The sequence below is a fragment of the Chrysochloris asiatica genome, unplaced genomic scaffold (assembly GCF_000296735.1).
Source record: "Chrysochloris asiatica unplaced genomic scaffold, ChrAsi1.0 scaffold00106, whole genome shotgun sequence".
In the NCBI taxonomy this organism is placed as follows: domain Eukaryota; kingdom Metazoa; phylum Chordata; class Mammalia; order Afrosoricida; family Chrysochloridae; genus Chrysochloris; species Chrysochloris asiatica.
In genome coordinates, this window is record NW_006408624.1 from 3,553,572 (window position 1) to 3,568,191 (window position 14,620).

General features: G+C 46.5%; 1 protein-coding gene across 1 annotated transcript; it reads right to left on the reverse strand.

Moving 5' to 3' along the window:
* Nucleotides 1-206: 206 nt before the first annotated feature.
* Nucleotides 207-6,805, reverse strand: LOC102817783. The gene is made up of 4 exons (XM_006867614.1): nt 6,447-6,805; nt 1,055-1,154; nt 768-952; nt 207-333 (listed from the first exon to the last, which is right to left on the reverse strand). The coding sequence occupies exons 1-4, from the start codon at nt 6,803-6,805 to the stop codon at nt 207-209; spliced, it is 771 nt and encodes a 256-aa protein (XP_006867676.1).
* Nucleotides 6,806-14,620: the final 7,815 nt, after the last annotated feature.

The following is a 14,620-nucleotide window of genomic DNA, read 5'->3' on the forward strand; positions in this document are numbered from 1 at the left end:
CCCTCTTCCCCATGGTTCTCAAAGAAGCAAAGCCAACCGGTTTCCTCCCATGACTTAAAACAGAGCAAAGTCTACTCTACCACAGAAAACGGCTGTCATCTCTTCCTTCCGCCAACAAAGGGACATTAAACCTGGAGAGTGGGGGTGGCCAGAGAACGCGATGATGGGAATCGGAATGCCCGATACCTACGGGGTGGAAGGTGGGGCTAAGTGGCGTGGGAACAGGCGGGCCTGACCCCGGCACAGCAGGTGAAACACTGACCACAGCGGGCTTTCTCCTTGGCATAAGCCAGCCAAATGTAGCGCTTACAGGCAGGCAGCTCGGCTTGGCACCTGAACACCCCGCAGCCCGGGATGCAAAAATTCCCCCGCAGCGAGGGTGTTCGAGCTCGGAGGGAGCCCTAGCCCTCCCTAAGGATTCTTTCTAAGTTTCAAGTCATTCTTGGAATCTGGATGGAAGCATGGAGAGGCAGGAGGTGTCTCGTGGGAAAAACCAGGCTAGGCTCAAACGCCGGTTCCTTCACTTACTGGCTGAGTGACTGTGGGCAGGGCAGGCAGTGCCCATCTCCCAGGCTACGGACCAAGGCTCTCCACAGCCCCTGTCGTCCATGAAGGGCAGACCCCCATCTGAGTGGGGGCGTGCTCTGTGGCCATTTCTGTTGCACCTGGATGGCCCCGGTCGGTCAGCTGGGTCCAACTGCCACGGCTACTGAGGCCCGCCCCGCCAACCTCCGCCCGGCCACCCGCCCCGCGACCCCCGCCCTCACCTTCCCCCGGTGCTCAGCGCTGCTCGCCCATAGTCCTTAGCCCGGAGCCAGGGCTGCTCGGCACTCCGTGCCGGGGGGCCGGGGCCGGGCCGGGGGCGTGGGAGCTGCTCACCGCCGCCTCCCAGCGCAGCCGCCCGAGCCGCCGCCGCCGCCGCCGCATCCCTCCATGGCTGCGGCGCCGCCACCTGACAACGGAAGTGACGCACCGCCACCCTCCTCGCTAGCCCAAGCCGCAGCCCCACCCCTCGCCCCCACCCCCACCCCCTTGCCTGTGTCTACAACCCCACGGCCTTTGGTTGGGCACCATCTTGACAACGGGCGGAAGCCTTCAGGCAAGCGGCCAGAAGCAGATTGATGATTGGTTCAGGGTAGGGTCGGGACTGAAATCTGTGAAACAATTGGAGGATGAGATGACACAGGGCGGTACTTACCAGTCATCTATTTCTGCGGTGAGGCGGGGTCGGAAGTACCGACCCCGCCCTGACGCCACCGAACCTCGCGTGCCCTACACTCGCCCTGCCAGGGTTGGAGCGATCTTGAAGATGACCAGTTGTAGTGTATTTATCTGAAAAGTGACTCTTCCTTGAACCCCATTTTCTGGTCTCTGGAGCTCTGTGCGGAGAGCGCTGAAGTTAGGCTCAATAAATGACAGGAATTCCAGTCGCAACCCTCACAATTCATTCCTCTCTTTTGTAGAAACCCTGAGGATGGTTTTTTGTAGAGATCCCTGGAGTCTTGACTAGGGAGGTTTACAGTGACTAGTTCCTATTAACGCTTCCAGTCATCTAACCTCAGTCCCTCCTGCTGCACTTTCTGTCCCTTTCTCCTCCTCCAGCAACCACGCCCTTCGTGAATCAGCTTCTTGCACCAGCAGATGAGCCCTTTAAAGGGATTGCATCAGGCTGGTGACTCACTGGGGCCCTCCGAGAGCCTGGCTTCACTCCCCTGGCATGTAGAAGCAGCTAGAAGGACTCAGTGGCAGCAGGATCCGCAGCCACAGTTCCATTCCTTTGTCTCAGAGGTGTGAGCCAGGGTACCTGCCGCATATGACTCCCTAACTCCTGGGTACCTTTCCAGCTGTCCTCTGGGTCATTCTGTATCTTTGTGTGAGCATGTGTATCTAACACTGTGTGCGCTGCTGCATTTTCCTAGGGCATATGGCCAAACACTTACGTGTCTGTGCATTTGTCATTGCCACAAAGGCAGTGCCACGACACGAGAACTGGTGTGAGCGAGGTCTGGTGGCCTCTGCCTTTGTCCATTTGTCTCTCTGAATGCCTGGTAATCACTGAGATGCTCAGGCTGAATAACAGTAATCAAAACCGCTCCTGCTGTTGTACTAGACACTGTGTAGAGCACTTTAGAGACATTGGCATCTCCAGGTTGAGTCTATTTATAGATAAGGAAGCTAGAGCTCAGAGACAGAAAGTAACCTGTCCAAAAACACACAGTTAATGGCAGGGCAATGATTTGAACTAAGTCTGGTAGATTCTAAAGAGCTTGGATGTGAAGCCTCACTGCATCACTTATAACCTGGCTGACACTGTGCAAGTTCCCTAATCTTCCCAGTCTGTCAAAACAGAGATGATACATCATACCATGTGGTCCTTATGGGGATTCAGTGACTTATGGAAACAGTTTCTCATGGTACCTGATGAGCGTTCATACTCTTTTCAGTTACAGAGTTTAAATGAGGTAGATGACCAGAAGATAGGCAGAAAGAAACCATGCCCCACCCAGCCCATCACACTCCTCTCTCTGACAAAGGGAACAGCCTAGGGATTCCGGAAGCACTGCCTGGGATGGGAATGAGTTTCGGGTTTTCCAGAGCTCTAATTATCAACTAGATGAATCACTTGGGGCTGACACTACCATCCCCACCCCCCAGGAGACTCTAAGCTGATTCAAAATATAGGATTTGAACAAAGGAGAGGAGGAGGAAGAGAAAGAGAAAGAGAGGAGAAGATGGAATGCACAGAAACTAAAGGCACCAGCCAGAGGAAATGAGAAGCTGTCATCAGAATACCAACATGGGGAAACTGCTGAGATGCACACATACATAAGCATGGTGACATACTCTCCCGCTGGCTCTCCAACTTTGGGCATACTGGCAGACGGTGCTGCCATAACAAAGTGACGCCTGTCACAACAGCACAAGATGGTTGCTTAAGGAGATATAGGCAAATCTGCCCATCACAGAAGGAGAGGGAGAGACCTTCCACCCCCAGAGTCTTCCTCAGGCCTCTGATTCCACCAAGCTCTACTTACTGTGGCATCTGGGTTCTCTGTGACCAGGCCCCAACAGCTGGCTATGGTTAAGTGTTGGGTGTCAGGTCCATACCCTGTGGCTGGGTACCACCACTGAGGTAAGCAGGCACGTCCTCTTTCTTACTGTCATCAGTATGATGTTAAGAGTGCTAGGAGGCACAGGAGTAGAGTGTAGTCGTTAAGATCATGAAATCTAGAGTCTCACAGATCTGAATTTGAATCTTCTCTCCATGACCTTGAGCGGGTCGCTTAACCTCTGAGTCTGGTTTGCTCATCTGTAAAATGAGGTTGTTAATCATACCTCCAGGCTGTTACAATGATGACATGTGATTATTCCTTCATTCTACAAGATGTATGTCGTGCCCGCTATGTACAGAGCACTGAGGTACATGCCGGTGGTTCAGTGATACCAACACAGAGGCAGCTCTGCCCTTGGGAAGCAGGTAAGACCCCCTAGTACAGGGCCTGGCTCATAATAATTCAACAATCAGTCACTATTTTGATGACCACCCGGACACCTGGCAACTGACTTAATTATAGGGCCTGGGGAGAGCCCCCTTCTTTCAAATGTAAAATTACAAGGTTGGATCAGCGTAGAAGCCCTGAAGAAGGGTTTCCTCAATCTGGAGATCCCTGAGGTCTTCGTTAGAGATGTTTAGAGTGAAAACTTTCCGTGAACTCTTCCTGTCATCCACCTCAGTCCCTCCTGCTGCGGTTTCTATCACTTTCTCCTCCTCCTGGAAACCACACCCTCATGAATAGCATTGGAGGGGTCACGTGGGAACTCAGCAGCCATCTTTGTGGACTGATGACCTTATCACCTTCAAAGCTTATTGGGGTTTTCCTCCATTCGAATCTCATATTTGGTAAGATTTTGTCTCCTCTACAACCTAAGCAGTCCTGGTGTAGTAGTGGGTTAAGCATTGGTCTGCTAACCCAAAGGTTGGCCTTTCAAGCCAATCAGCTGTTCCACAGGAGAAAAGTGAAGCTGGGAGGTAGATTTAGTCTTTGAAGTCCTAAAGACGAGTTCTACTCTGCCCTATGAGTTGGAATTGACTGAACAGCAGAGAATTTGATACAATCTACATCAAGTCATTTCTTCCTTTTTTGCTTATTGTTGTCAAGTTGGCACCAATATAGCGACAATGAAACACTACCCGGGCCTGTGCCAACCTGACAATTGTTACTGTTGAGCCCATTGCTGTGGCCACTGTTATCAGTCCATTCACTGGGGGTGGGGGTGGAGGTGGAGTGAGGGTCTTCCTCTCTTCTGTTGACATTCTACCAAACATGATTTCCTTCTCCAGGAACTGGCCTCTCCTGATAACATGTCCAAAGTACAAGAGACAAGGTCTTACCATCCTGGGTTCTAAGGAGCACTCTGGCTGTACTTCTCCCAGCACAAATATGTTTGTTCTACTGGCAGTCCAAGGTACTTTTATTTTTATTTTCCTCCAACACCATAACTCAAATGCATCAATGCTTCTGTGGTCTTCCTTATTCATTGTCCAATTTTCACATGCATATGAGGCTAGTGAAAATACCATGGCTTGGGTCAGGCACACCTTAGTCCTCAAACTAGTATCTTTGCTCTTGAACACTTAAAACAAAAGGTTTTTTACAGATTTGCCTTTTTGTTTATGACAGCCTTTTTATTATAGCCAGCAGGAGTGTGTAACCACCAGAGAGTTGATATAATCCCAGCCCACAGTGGCCTGATACACCAGCTTGATCACATCCTGGATGCTGTTTCTCTGGGTCTTTCTGGAATATTTATAAGAATTTAGGAACTTAGGGACCTCGCAGTTCAAATGACTTTGCAGTCCAGTGCGTTAACCTACAGCGCCACACTAGGACTCCACCATGTCAAGGAGTAGCACAAAGTTCAAATTCCAGTGGATGGGCCGAACATGTTGAAAAGTGTCTTTATTCTTTTCTTGGGTGTCTCTGCTCTTCCCTTACGCAGATGGTTAGGCTACTTTGCTCTTAGTGACTTCAGGAAAGATGACCAAATAGAGTCCATTTTTAGCTTCTAAAAGCCTAGCCTTCAGGGAGGAATGGAAAGAACTCCTATGTAGATGGGGATTTGGGAGACTGCAACTTGGGAGGCAGCTCTGAGAGAAGCTTCTCCTCAGGCTCCAAGCTGAGCTGGGTGGAGTGCCAGGGAGGTAACCAGACCCTTAGAAGATACAGCTGTGTGCTGTACTCGGGCAAACAGGCGCTACCTAACCTAATCAACAAGTTGCTGGAGAGATGACGCTGACTTGTGGCGACCCATGTGTGTCAGAGTATGATGGAGCATCCACAAGTTTCTGGGAAAATGGAATGGAAAGATAATGGAATTTCCCACAGACTTTCTGAAGTCCCTTGGTATAACGGTGCTCCATAGACATTACTACAAGAGAGCTGCAACAGAGATTAGGGTTCTTATCCCCATAACCCTTAAGGACCCAGTGAGTCTTGGAATTGAGTCTGAGTCCTTGCTGTTGCCTGAGTTCCTAGATCTCAAGCCAGGGGTCAAGAATACCCCAACGTCTCCAGCTTAGTAAACAGAAATAAGACGAACAAGCCTTCTTTCTCCCTAGGAGGTCTAAAGAAAACAAACAAACCACTTTCCCACCTCACCAAACTGAAGTACTCTGTAAGAATTTTTAAACTTTGCTGCATATCAAGAATCACCCAGGGAGTTTTCTTAAACCCCAATACTGCAGCCACACCCCACAGCAATTCAATCACTTTCAGAAGGAAGCAATCCCTACACAGAAGAAACACCTGGGGATCTTGTTCAAATGAATTCCGAGTCAATGCTATCTGAGGGTGGGGGTAAGGCCAATTCTTAGTAGGGGGTCAAAGTGGACTGGTTCTGAGCCTTAGACCCAAGCTCAGTTTCTTTGAATGCTCCCCAGGTACTTCCCATGTTCACCTGCATTTGAGAACCAGTGTCCTACTACCCAGGAAAGGCAGGGAGCCCCCCACACAGCAGGGAAGACGCCAATCATGGACTTACATGGTTTTATGAGAACATACACAGCTGTAAGAGAAAAAAAGGCACAGTTATGGATGGCTCAGGCGGAATACATTTAAGAATCCTTGCCAATAGAGGATGGAAATAAAAAATGATTTGGTAGTTTTCCTCAATCAGTAAATCAGGAATTCAGATGCAAATGATTAAAAGAGGGGATTGTCACTTATCCCAAGGCCACAAAGAGATAATAAATACACTCTGGGGTCACAGCGTGAGTCTAGGAGATAGGACTCTAAAAGGCAGCTGTGACAGGAGGTATCTGTCTGACACCAGTCTCTGGGCTGGCCCCGTGCCCTTCTCCAACTCAGGCCAGGGAGGACTGGCAAGGCGTTGGCTCTGCTGGAGGAACCTGAGTGGGGGATGGGATGCCTGAGGGCCAGCCTCACTTAGAGCATTTGGAGAATTCCTGCCGCCCCTGGCCACCGAAGTTGCGCACCCGATGGATGATCTGCAGCTGCTGCTCGATGGTGGCGGTGATGTTCACGTCATCTGGGATGTGGACGTAGCGGACGTTGCGGCCTGTCACAAAGAGGTCATCCAGCTCAACCTGATGCCCCCAACGGTCCGTGTAGGTGACGTTGGCTAGGCGGATGTTCATGAATGCGTCAACGTTGTCTATGCGTCCGCGGGCAACGCTCTCATCCCGCAGGTCCACAGTGGTTACCTGGCCCTGAAGGCCCTGCAGCAGGATGATAAGGCTGTTCTCAGAGATGGTTCGCTCCTTCACAGAGTGGCTGAACGCCATGCTCCTGCACCAGCTGACTGCTTGCTGCAGGCAAGAGCACACATTGGAGCAATAGCAGGTTAGGGGGTGTGGCTGCCAACTCATCTACACCAGATTCTAGCACCACAAAATCCCCAGCAAGACCTCCCCAAGTCTGTTTCACCTCCCCAATTTTTGTGTTTATGAAGCACCCTTTGGGAGTCAGATGCATCGTGTGCATATCTCACAGAATCCTCATACCATCGGTAAGTCAATTTAATAAATGAGGAAAATATTATACCCATTTTATAAATGAGTAAAATATGGCTAGGAGAGGGTAAGTAACTTGCCCAACGTCACGCAGCTGATAAGTGGAGGTGTTGGGATTCAAATTCCTGGCTGACTCCAAACCCACACTTGTTCTGAACGAGTACTGAACATTAGAATCACCTGGCCACCACACCCCAGAGATTTGATTCATTTGGTCAAAGGTGGGGCCCAGGTATCTCAGGTATCTTGTTTTGTAAAAGTTCCCCAGGTAACTCTAAGGTGCAGACAAGTGTGAGACCCATTGCTCTAAACAACAGTTTACTTTTCTGCCTTTGCTGCCTCCATAGCACCTGTGAAAAAGCTTGTGGTAAAGGGGAAGATTAAAAAAAAAAAAAAAAAGCAGCAAGTTCAAGTTCACCCTTGGCTGCACCCACCCCTTAGAAGATGGAATCATGGATGCTGCCAATTTTGAACAGTTTCTTTAAGAAAGAATCAAAGTGAATGAGAAAGCTGGTAATCTCCATGGAGAGGTTGTAACCACTGAAAGAAGCAAGAGCAAGATTATTGTAACCTCCGAGGTGCCTTTTTCCAAAAGGTATATGTAATATCACCGAAAAATATCTGAAGAAGAATGATCTATGTGATTGGTTGCATGTAGATGCTAACAGCAAAGAAAGTTATGAATTCTGTCATTTATAGATTAACCAGGACCAAAAAGAGAATTAAAGCTCACTTATCTAGAACATTTTATACAAATTCTTGACTAAAACTTGGGAATCAAAAAAAAAGTTTATAGCCTCGTCACTCCCTGGATGGTGGACTATCAGTTTCAGTGTCACCAGGGTACACAATAGAAATGCAGACTCCCAGGCTTTACCTCTAGTGACACAGAATCTGCATTTGTACCATGATCCCTAGATGAAGCACATGCACATCAGAGTTTGAGGATCCTTGGTTGATACCAATTCTCAAACCTTAGGGAACATCAGAATAATCTGGAGAGCTTTGAAAATGCGAGGCCTTAATCCCAGAGTTTCAGATTCAGTAGGCCTAAGGTGAGCTCCAAGAATGTGCATTTCTAACAAGTTTCCAAGTCCTGTTGATACTGCTGGTCCAGGGCCCACATTCTGGGGACTTCTGGTCTACACCACGCAGTTATCAAAGTAGGAATTTAGGTCATTCATTGAAAATGGCACCATATAATGCCTATCACTAGTCTGTAGTTTGCTATATTGTAATGACTTGTGTGTGGCTGTGATGCTAGAAGCTATGTCACCAGTATGTTAAATACCAACAGGGTAACTTATGGCGCATAGGTTTCAGTAGGACCTTCCAGAATAAGACTAAGGAAAAAGGAGAGGCAGCCCACTTCTGAATGGTTAGTCACTGAAAACCTAATGAATAGCAGTGGAACACTGTCTGATATAGTGCTGGAGGCAGATGAGCCCCTGTTGGAAGGCACTCAAAATATGACTAGGGAAGAGTTGTCACCTTAAATTAGTGTCGCCCTTACTGATGTGGGTGGAACAAAGTTTTTGGGACCTTAGTTTGCTGATGGGTCACAACTCAAAATGGGAAGAAACAGCTGCAAACATTAATAATCAGAACACAGGATGTACAAAGTATGAATCTAGGAAAATTGGGAGCCATCAAAAACGAAATGGAATGCATAAAGATCAATAGCCTAGGCATTAGTAAGTTGAAATGGCTTCACACAGGCCATTTTGAATTTGACAGTCATATAGTTTACTATGCCAGGAACGACAAACTGAAGAATGGTGACGTATTTATCATCAAAAAGAGTTTTCAAGATCTGTCTTGAAGCACAATGCTATCTGTGATAGGATAATATCCATGCCCCTACAAGGAAGACCAGTTACTATTACTATTATTCAAATTGACACACCTATCAGTGAAAGCAGGAATGATGAAATTGAACAAGGGGCCCTGGTAGCCTAGTGGGTTACCTGTTGGGCTGCTAACCGCACAGTCCGCAGTTTGAGTTTCCCAGGCACTCCACAAGAGAAAGATGAGACTGTTTGTCCCCGTAAAGATTTACAGCCTCGGAAACCCTATACAGGGTTGCTATGAGTCAGAATTGACTCCATGGCACACCACCACCAACAACAACAACTTCTTCATTCTGAAATTAATCACACACACAAACAAAATGCATTGATAATTACTCATGAGCGGAAGGCGAATTTTGGAAACAGCGGATCGATCAGTAGTTGGAAAATCTGGCCTTGGTAACAGAACGATGCTGGAGACTGCATGATAGAATTTTGTAAGACTTCTTCATTGCAAATACTTTATTCAACAACAAACAGCGACTGTCTATATATATGGACCTCACCACATGGAATACATAGGAGTCAAACTGACAACATCTGTGGAAAGAGATGGTGGAGCAGCTCAATATCATGAGCCAAAACAAGTGCAGGTGTTGACTGTGGAACAAACCATTGATTGCTCATATGCAAGTTCAGGCAGAAGCTGAAGAAAATTAAAAAACAATTCAGGAGAGTATATCCTATGTAAGGAGCTCTGGTAGCGTAGTGGTTATGGATCGGGCTGCTAACCTCAGGGTCATCAATTCGAAACTACCAGCTGTTCCACGGGAGAAAGATGAGGCTTTCTGCTCCCGGAAAGATTTACAGCCTCGGAAACCCTGTACAGGTACAGAGTTGCTATGAGTCAGAACCGACTCCACGGCACATAACAACAACAACAACCTATCCTATGTGGACTTAGCGATCACCTCAAAACCCGATTTGACTATTAGACATGAATGACAGACGATCAGAGGAGATGTGGGAAGCCATCAAGAACATCACATCATGCATGAGGAAAGCAAAAAGTCATTTAAAAAGACAGGAAAGAAAGAAAAGGCCCAAATGTATGTCAGAAGAGACTCTGAAACTTGTTCTTAAATGTATAAAAGCTAAAGTGACTGGAAGAAATGATGAACTAAAAGAGCTGAACAGAAAATTTCGAAGGGCAGTCTAAGAAGGCAAAGTATTATAATGTAATGTACAAAGGCCTGGAGTCAGAAAGCCAAAAGAAAAGAATAGTCTCAAAGGAAAGGATTGAACAGAAATTTCAAGCCTTGAGTTACAATACTGAAGGATTCTATGGGAAAAATAGAGAATGATGCATGAAGTATCATGAAAGGAACACGGATTCACTGTACCAAAAGGGACTGGTAAATGTTCAGTTATTTTAAGTGGCAGCATATGATCAAGTACCCATGGTGTTGAAGGAAGATGTACACGTTGCATGAAAGCACTGGTGAAAAACAAAGCTTTAGGAATTGACAGAACACAAATTGAAATGTTTCAACAAACTGATACAGCACTGGACACTAATCTATGCCAAGAAATTTGGAAGACAGCTACCTGGCCAACCAACTGGAAGAGAGCTATGTTGTTGTTGTTGTGTGCCGTTGAGTCGGTTCCGACCCATAGCGACCCTGTACAGGGTTTCCAAGGCTGTAAATCTTTACGGGAGCAGAAAGCCTCATCTTTCTCTGGTGGAGCGGCTGGTAGTTTCGAACTGCTGACCTTAAGGTTCGCCGCCCGATTCGTGACCACTATGCTACCAGAGCTCCTTGGAAGAGAGCTATATTTGTGCTCATTTCAAAGAATGGAAGCCATAGAACAGTGATATTTCACACGCATGTAAAATATTGCTGAAGATAATTCAAAAACAGTTGCAGCAGTGCATCAACAGAGAGCTGCCAGAAATTCAAGCAAGGTTCAGAAGATGACATGGAACTAGGGATACCATGGCTGATGTCAAATGGATCTTGGCTGATCAAGCAGATAATACCAGAAAGATGTTTGCTTGTGCTTCATTGACTATGTAAAGCACTCAACTGTGTGAATCATATCAAACTATGGCTAACATTACCAAAAATGGGAATTCCAGAACACTTAATTGTGCTCTCACAGAATTTGTACATAGACCAAGAAGCAATCATTCAAACAGAACGGGATACTGAATGGTTTAAGATCAGGAAATGTGTGCACCAGGGTTGTATCTTTTCACCATACTTACTCCATTTGGCTCTATTCGATAAGCATGGACTGTGAACCACAAGGTCTGAGGTTCCAGTCTGCCAGCCACTCCACAGGGTAAAAATGAGGCTTTCTGCTGCTGCAAAGATTTGAAGCTTTCAATACCCTATACAGGGTTGCTTGAGTTGGAAATGACTCAGTGGCCTTTAGCAACAACAATTCCATCTGTATGGAGTCCTGGCGTGGTACTGTAGGATAAGCACTCGACCGAAAGGGCAAAGCCAGTTTGCACTGCAAAGCTGGCAGTTCAAATCACCAGCCAGTCCTCAAACACTATACAGGGTCACTATGAGTCAAAACTGACTAGAGGACGCTTTTCAACAACAACATTCCATCAGTATGCTGAGCAAAATGAGAAGCCATAGTATATGAAGGATGTGGTATTAGAAGAAGAGTCATTAGCAACCTGTAACGTGCAGATGACACAATCCTGTTTGCTGGAGTTGAAGACTTGAAATACTTACTGATGAAGATCAAAGACTTCAGTATGGATTGCACCTCAAAGTAAAGAAAAAAGAAAATCCTCACAACTGGAGTAATAAATAACATGATAAATGGAGAAAAGATTGAAGTTGTCAAAGACTTCATTTTGCTCATGGAAATCAAAACACATACTGCATTAGGCAAATCTACTGCAAAAAATCTCAAAGTGTTAAAAACCAAAGATGTCACTTTGAGAACTTAAAGTGGGCCTGACCCAAGCCATGGTATTTTCAATCATATGCATGTGAAAGCTAGACAATAAATACGGAAGATTAGAGAAGCACAGATGCACTTGAATTACTGTCTAATGAAAAGTACCATGGACTTCCAGAAAAACAAACAAATCTGTTTAGGAAGACATACAGCTGTACTTCTCCTTAGACGTGAGGATGGCGAGACTTGTCTCTCATACTTTGGACATGTTGTCAGGAGGAACCAGTCCTTGGAGAAAGACATCATGTTTGGTAAAGTGAAGGAATAAAGAAAAAGAGGACGACCCCCAATGAGATGGACTGACACAGTGGCAGCAATAAGGAGCTCAAATATAACAATTGTGAGGATGACACAGGACGAGGTAGTTTCATTCTGTTGTACACAGGGTTGTTTAGTCGAACCGACTCCGGGACACCTACGAAGCATATAAAGCACATGGGTTTTGAAGGTGGTAAACCTGAGTTGGAACCCCCACTCCACCTACTGTTTGTAAACTTAGGACAAGTTACTTAATGTCCCTGAAGCTATTTCCATATATATTAAACTTTAGGTTAAATGGCAACAGGATCTCACTACATTGAATGCACTTTTCTTTGCTTGTTAACATGCCTAGACTTTGTATTAATGTGAACGTCTTTTTCAGCTCCTATCTTCCGACGCTTAAACGAAGGCAGTGAAAACTTTCTTAACCACTTCACTCAGAATCCCGCCCAGGCTGGCAGTTAAGTACGGCAAACCAAACAACACCAAGTGAGGGAAGGGAATGGGAGCTGAATCATGGGAAGAGTCTAACGACCTCATCTCCCCTACAGGTTTCAACCTGAGGAATCTGGAATCAAGCAAAGAGCAACCAGTGGATCTGGAGTTAGACCCGAACCTAGGTTCAAGGATAGGTTCCACCAGTTCCTAGGAGAGAACTCGCGCAAGCCACTTAGCTTCTCCAAGTTTGTTAACTCACCGGTTAAATGACCCTATAGTCACAGAGCTCTGGGCATGGGTTTGGGGAGATGAGCTATACTCAGTAAATGGAGGAGACAATGCTTCTCTGGCTCTTCCGCCGTCTTCCGGGATCTCCAGTGCTCCGCCCCTGGGCTGCTAACACACAGCCAGCCCGGACCCACCGCTTGACTCCTTCCGCTTTCCCTGTTCAGCTCGCCCCGAAGCTAGCCGACTCCTAGATAGGCCGCCTCCTGCCGGCCTCAGCCCGTCCCAGAAGCCATAGCAACGATGGGGCCACTCTATCCTCCGGAAACATAGAGAGGGCGTCAGTGCGCTGGGCTCGCGTCACCTTCGATGATCGCAAACCACAATCCCCAGAATGCTTCTCGAGGTGCAGTGTCTAACCTCTGGGTTTACGTCATTGGAGTCTCTCCTTTGGAGTCATTCATTCAACCAACATTCATTGAGTGCACTGGGTACGCAGAGGTGGCCAAGCAGCTCACAAACTCTCTAATCTAAAAGGTCCTTAAATCTACTGGTGGTGTGGAAAGGGGGTGAGGGTAAGGTAGAAGAAAGGGGAACAGGAGAGTCTAAGAAAATAAACAAGAAAAATATCTTCAGATAATCCAAATAGGGTGGTGTGATACTGACAAGTGTGGCTACTTTATTGGATGCTCAGGATGTCCTAAGAAGGTGACATTTGAGCTGAGGTGGATGACATGAAACCAATGTTGGGAGAATCAGAAGACGAGCATTGGATTTCAAGGTTAGAAGTGCAGACCGAAGACAGTCGTTGTTGCTAGGGGCTGTTGATTTGGTTGACATATAGGGGAACAGAACAGAAGTGAATGTAGAACAAAACACTGCCCAGTCCTGCACTATCCTCACAATCATTGCTATGTTTGGTTCCATTGTTGCAGTCGCAGTGTCAGTCCATTTCTTTGAGTGACTTCCTCTTTTTTCACTGACTTTAGCAAGTATGATGTCCTCCAGGGGACTGGTCCCTCCTGAGAATGTGTCCAAAGTACCTGAGATAAAGTCTTACCATCTTTGTTTCTATAGAGCATTCTGGCTGTATGTCTTCCAAGACAGACTTTTCATTCTTCTGGCAGTATGTGGACTATGCATTATTCATTGTAACACCATAATTCAAATACACTGTTTTTTCTTCATTCCTCCTTAGTGTCCAATCAGTATTTCTTTAAGTGTGGGCTGGGAATCAGTTGCTTCAAAGTTACCAGGTGCTTGTTAAACCTAAACTCAGAGCTACTGAATCAGAAGTGGAGCCTAAGGAATCTGCATATCTAAAAATGATCAATAAAATTTGAGACCCACTGGTCTGTCAGACTTGGTTACTCAGCAATCCGGAAACATGTCCTACAGTGTTGTCTCTGCCTTGGCTATCCTGCTCCTTCTGCCTCAGCTTCCCCCTTGCCTATCTTTGGGTGTTAAAACTGAAACACTCTTTCAAAGCCCAGCTTAATTGCTGAACCTTTCTGAAGTCTTCATCCCAGTCCGCAGTGATGTGAGACTCTCTTTTGGACCCTGCAGAATGCTGCTTGCACCTTTCCTAGTTTGCTTATTGTATGCTGATTCACCATACTTACTTTTGTAAATCTTACCTTCACTACTTGAAATGTGGTGGCTCTAAATGATAAGCACTGGACTTCAAACCACGAGCCCCACAGTTTGAGTCCACCAGCCGCTCTGTGGGAGAAAGATGAGGCATTCTGCTCCCACAAAGATTTAAAAGCCTTGGAAACCCTATACAGGATTGCTAAGAGTCGGAAATGACTGGATGGTACTTCACAACAACAAACCTACTAGTCTCCTGCATACTGGGGCAGAGAGAAGGCCTTGTTGTTATTATTAG

Bases quoted from the DNA above. Each gene is read 5' to 3' on its own strand.
- LOC102817783 (XM_006867614.1), bottom strand. From the start codon at position 6,805: ATGGCGTTCAGCCACTCTGTGAAGGAGCGAACCATCTCTGAGAACAGC. The intron at 1,155-6,446 runs GTGAGGCTGGCC...ATTGTTTCACAG, and splicing joins GAATTCTCCAAATGCTCTAA to ATTTCAGTCCCGACCCTACC. The intron at 334-767 runs GTGAGGGCGGGG...CGGGGTGTTCAG, and splicing joins GCGCTGAGCACCGGGGGAAG to GTGCCAAGCCGAGCTGCCTG.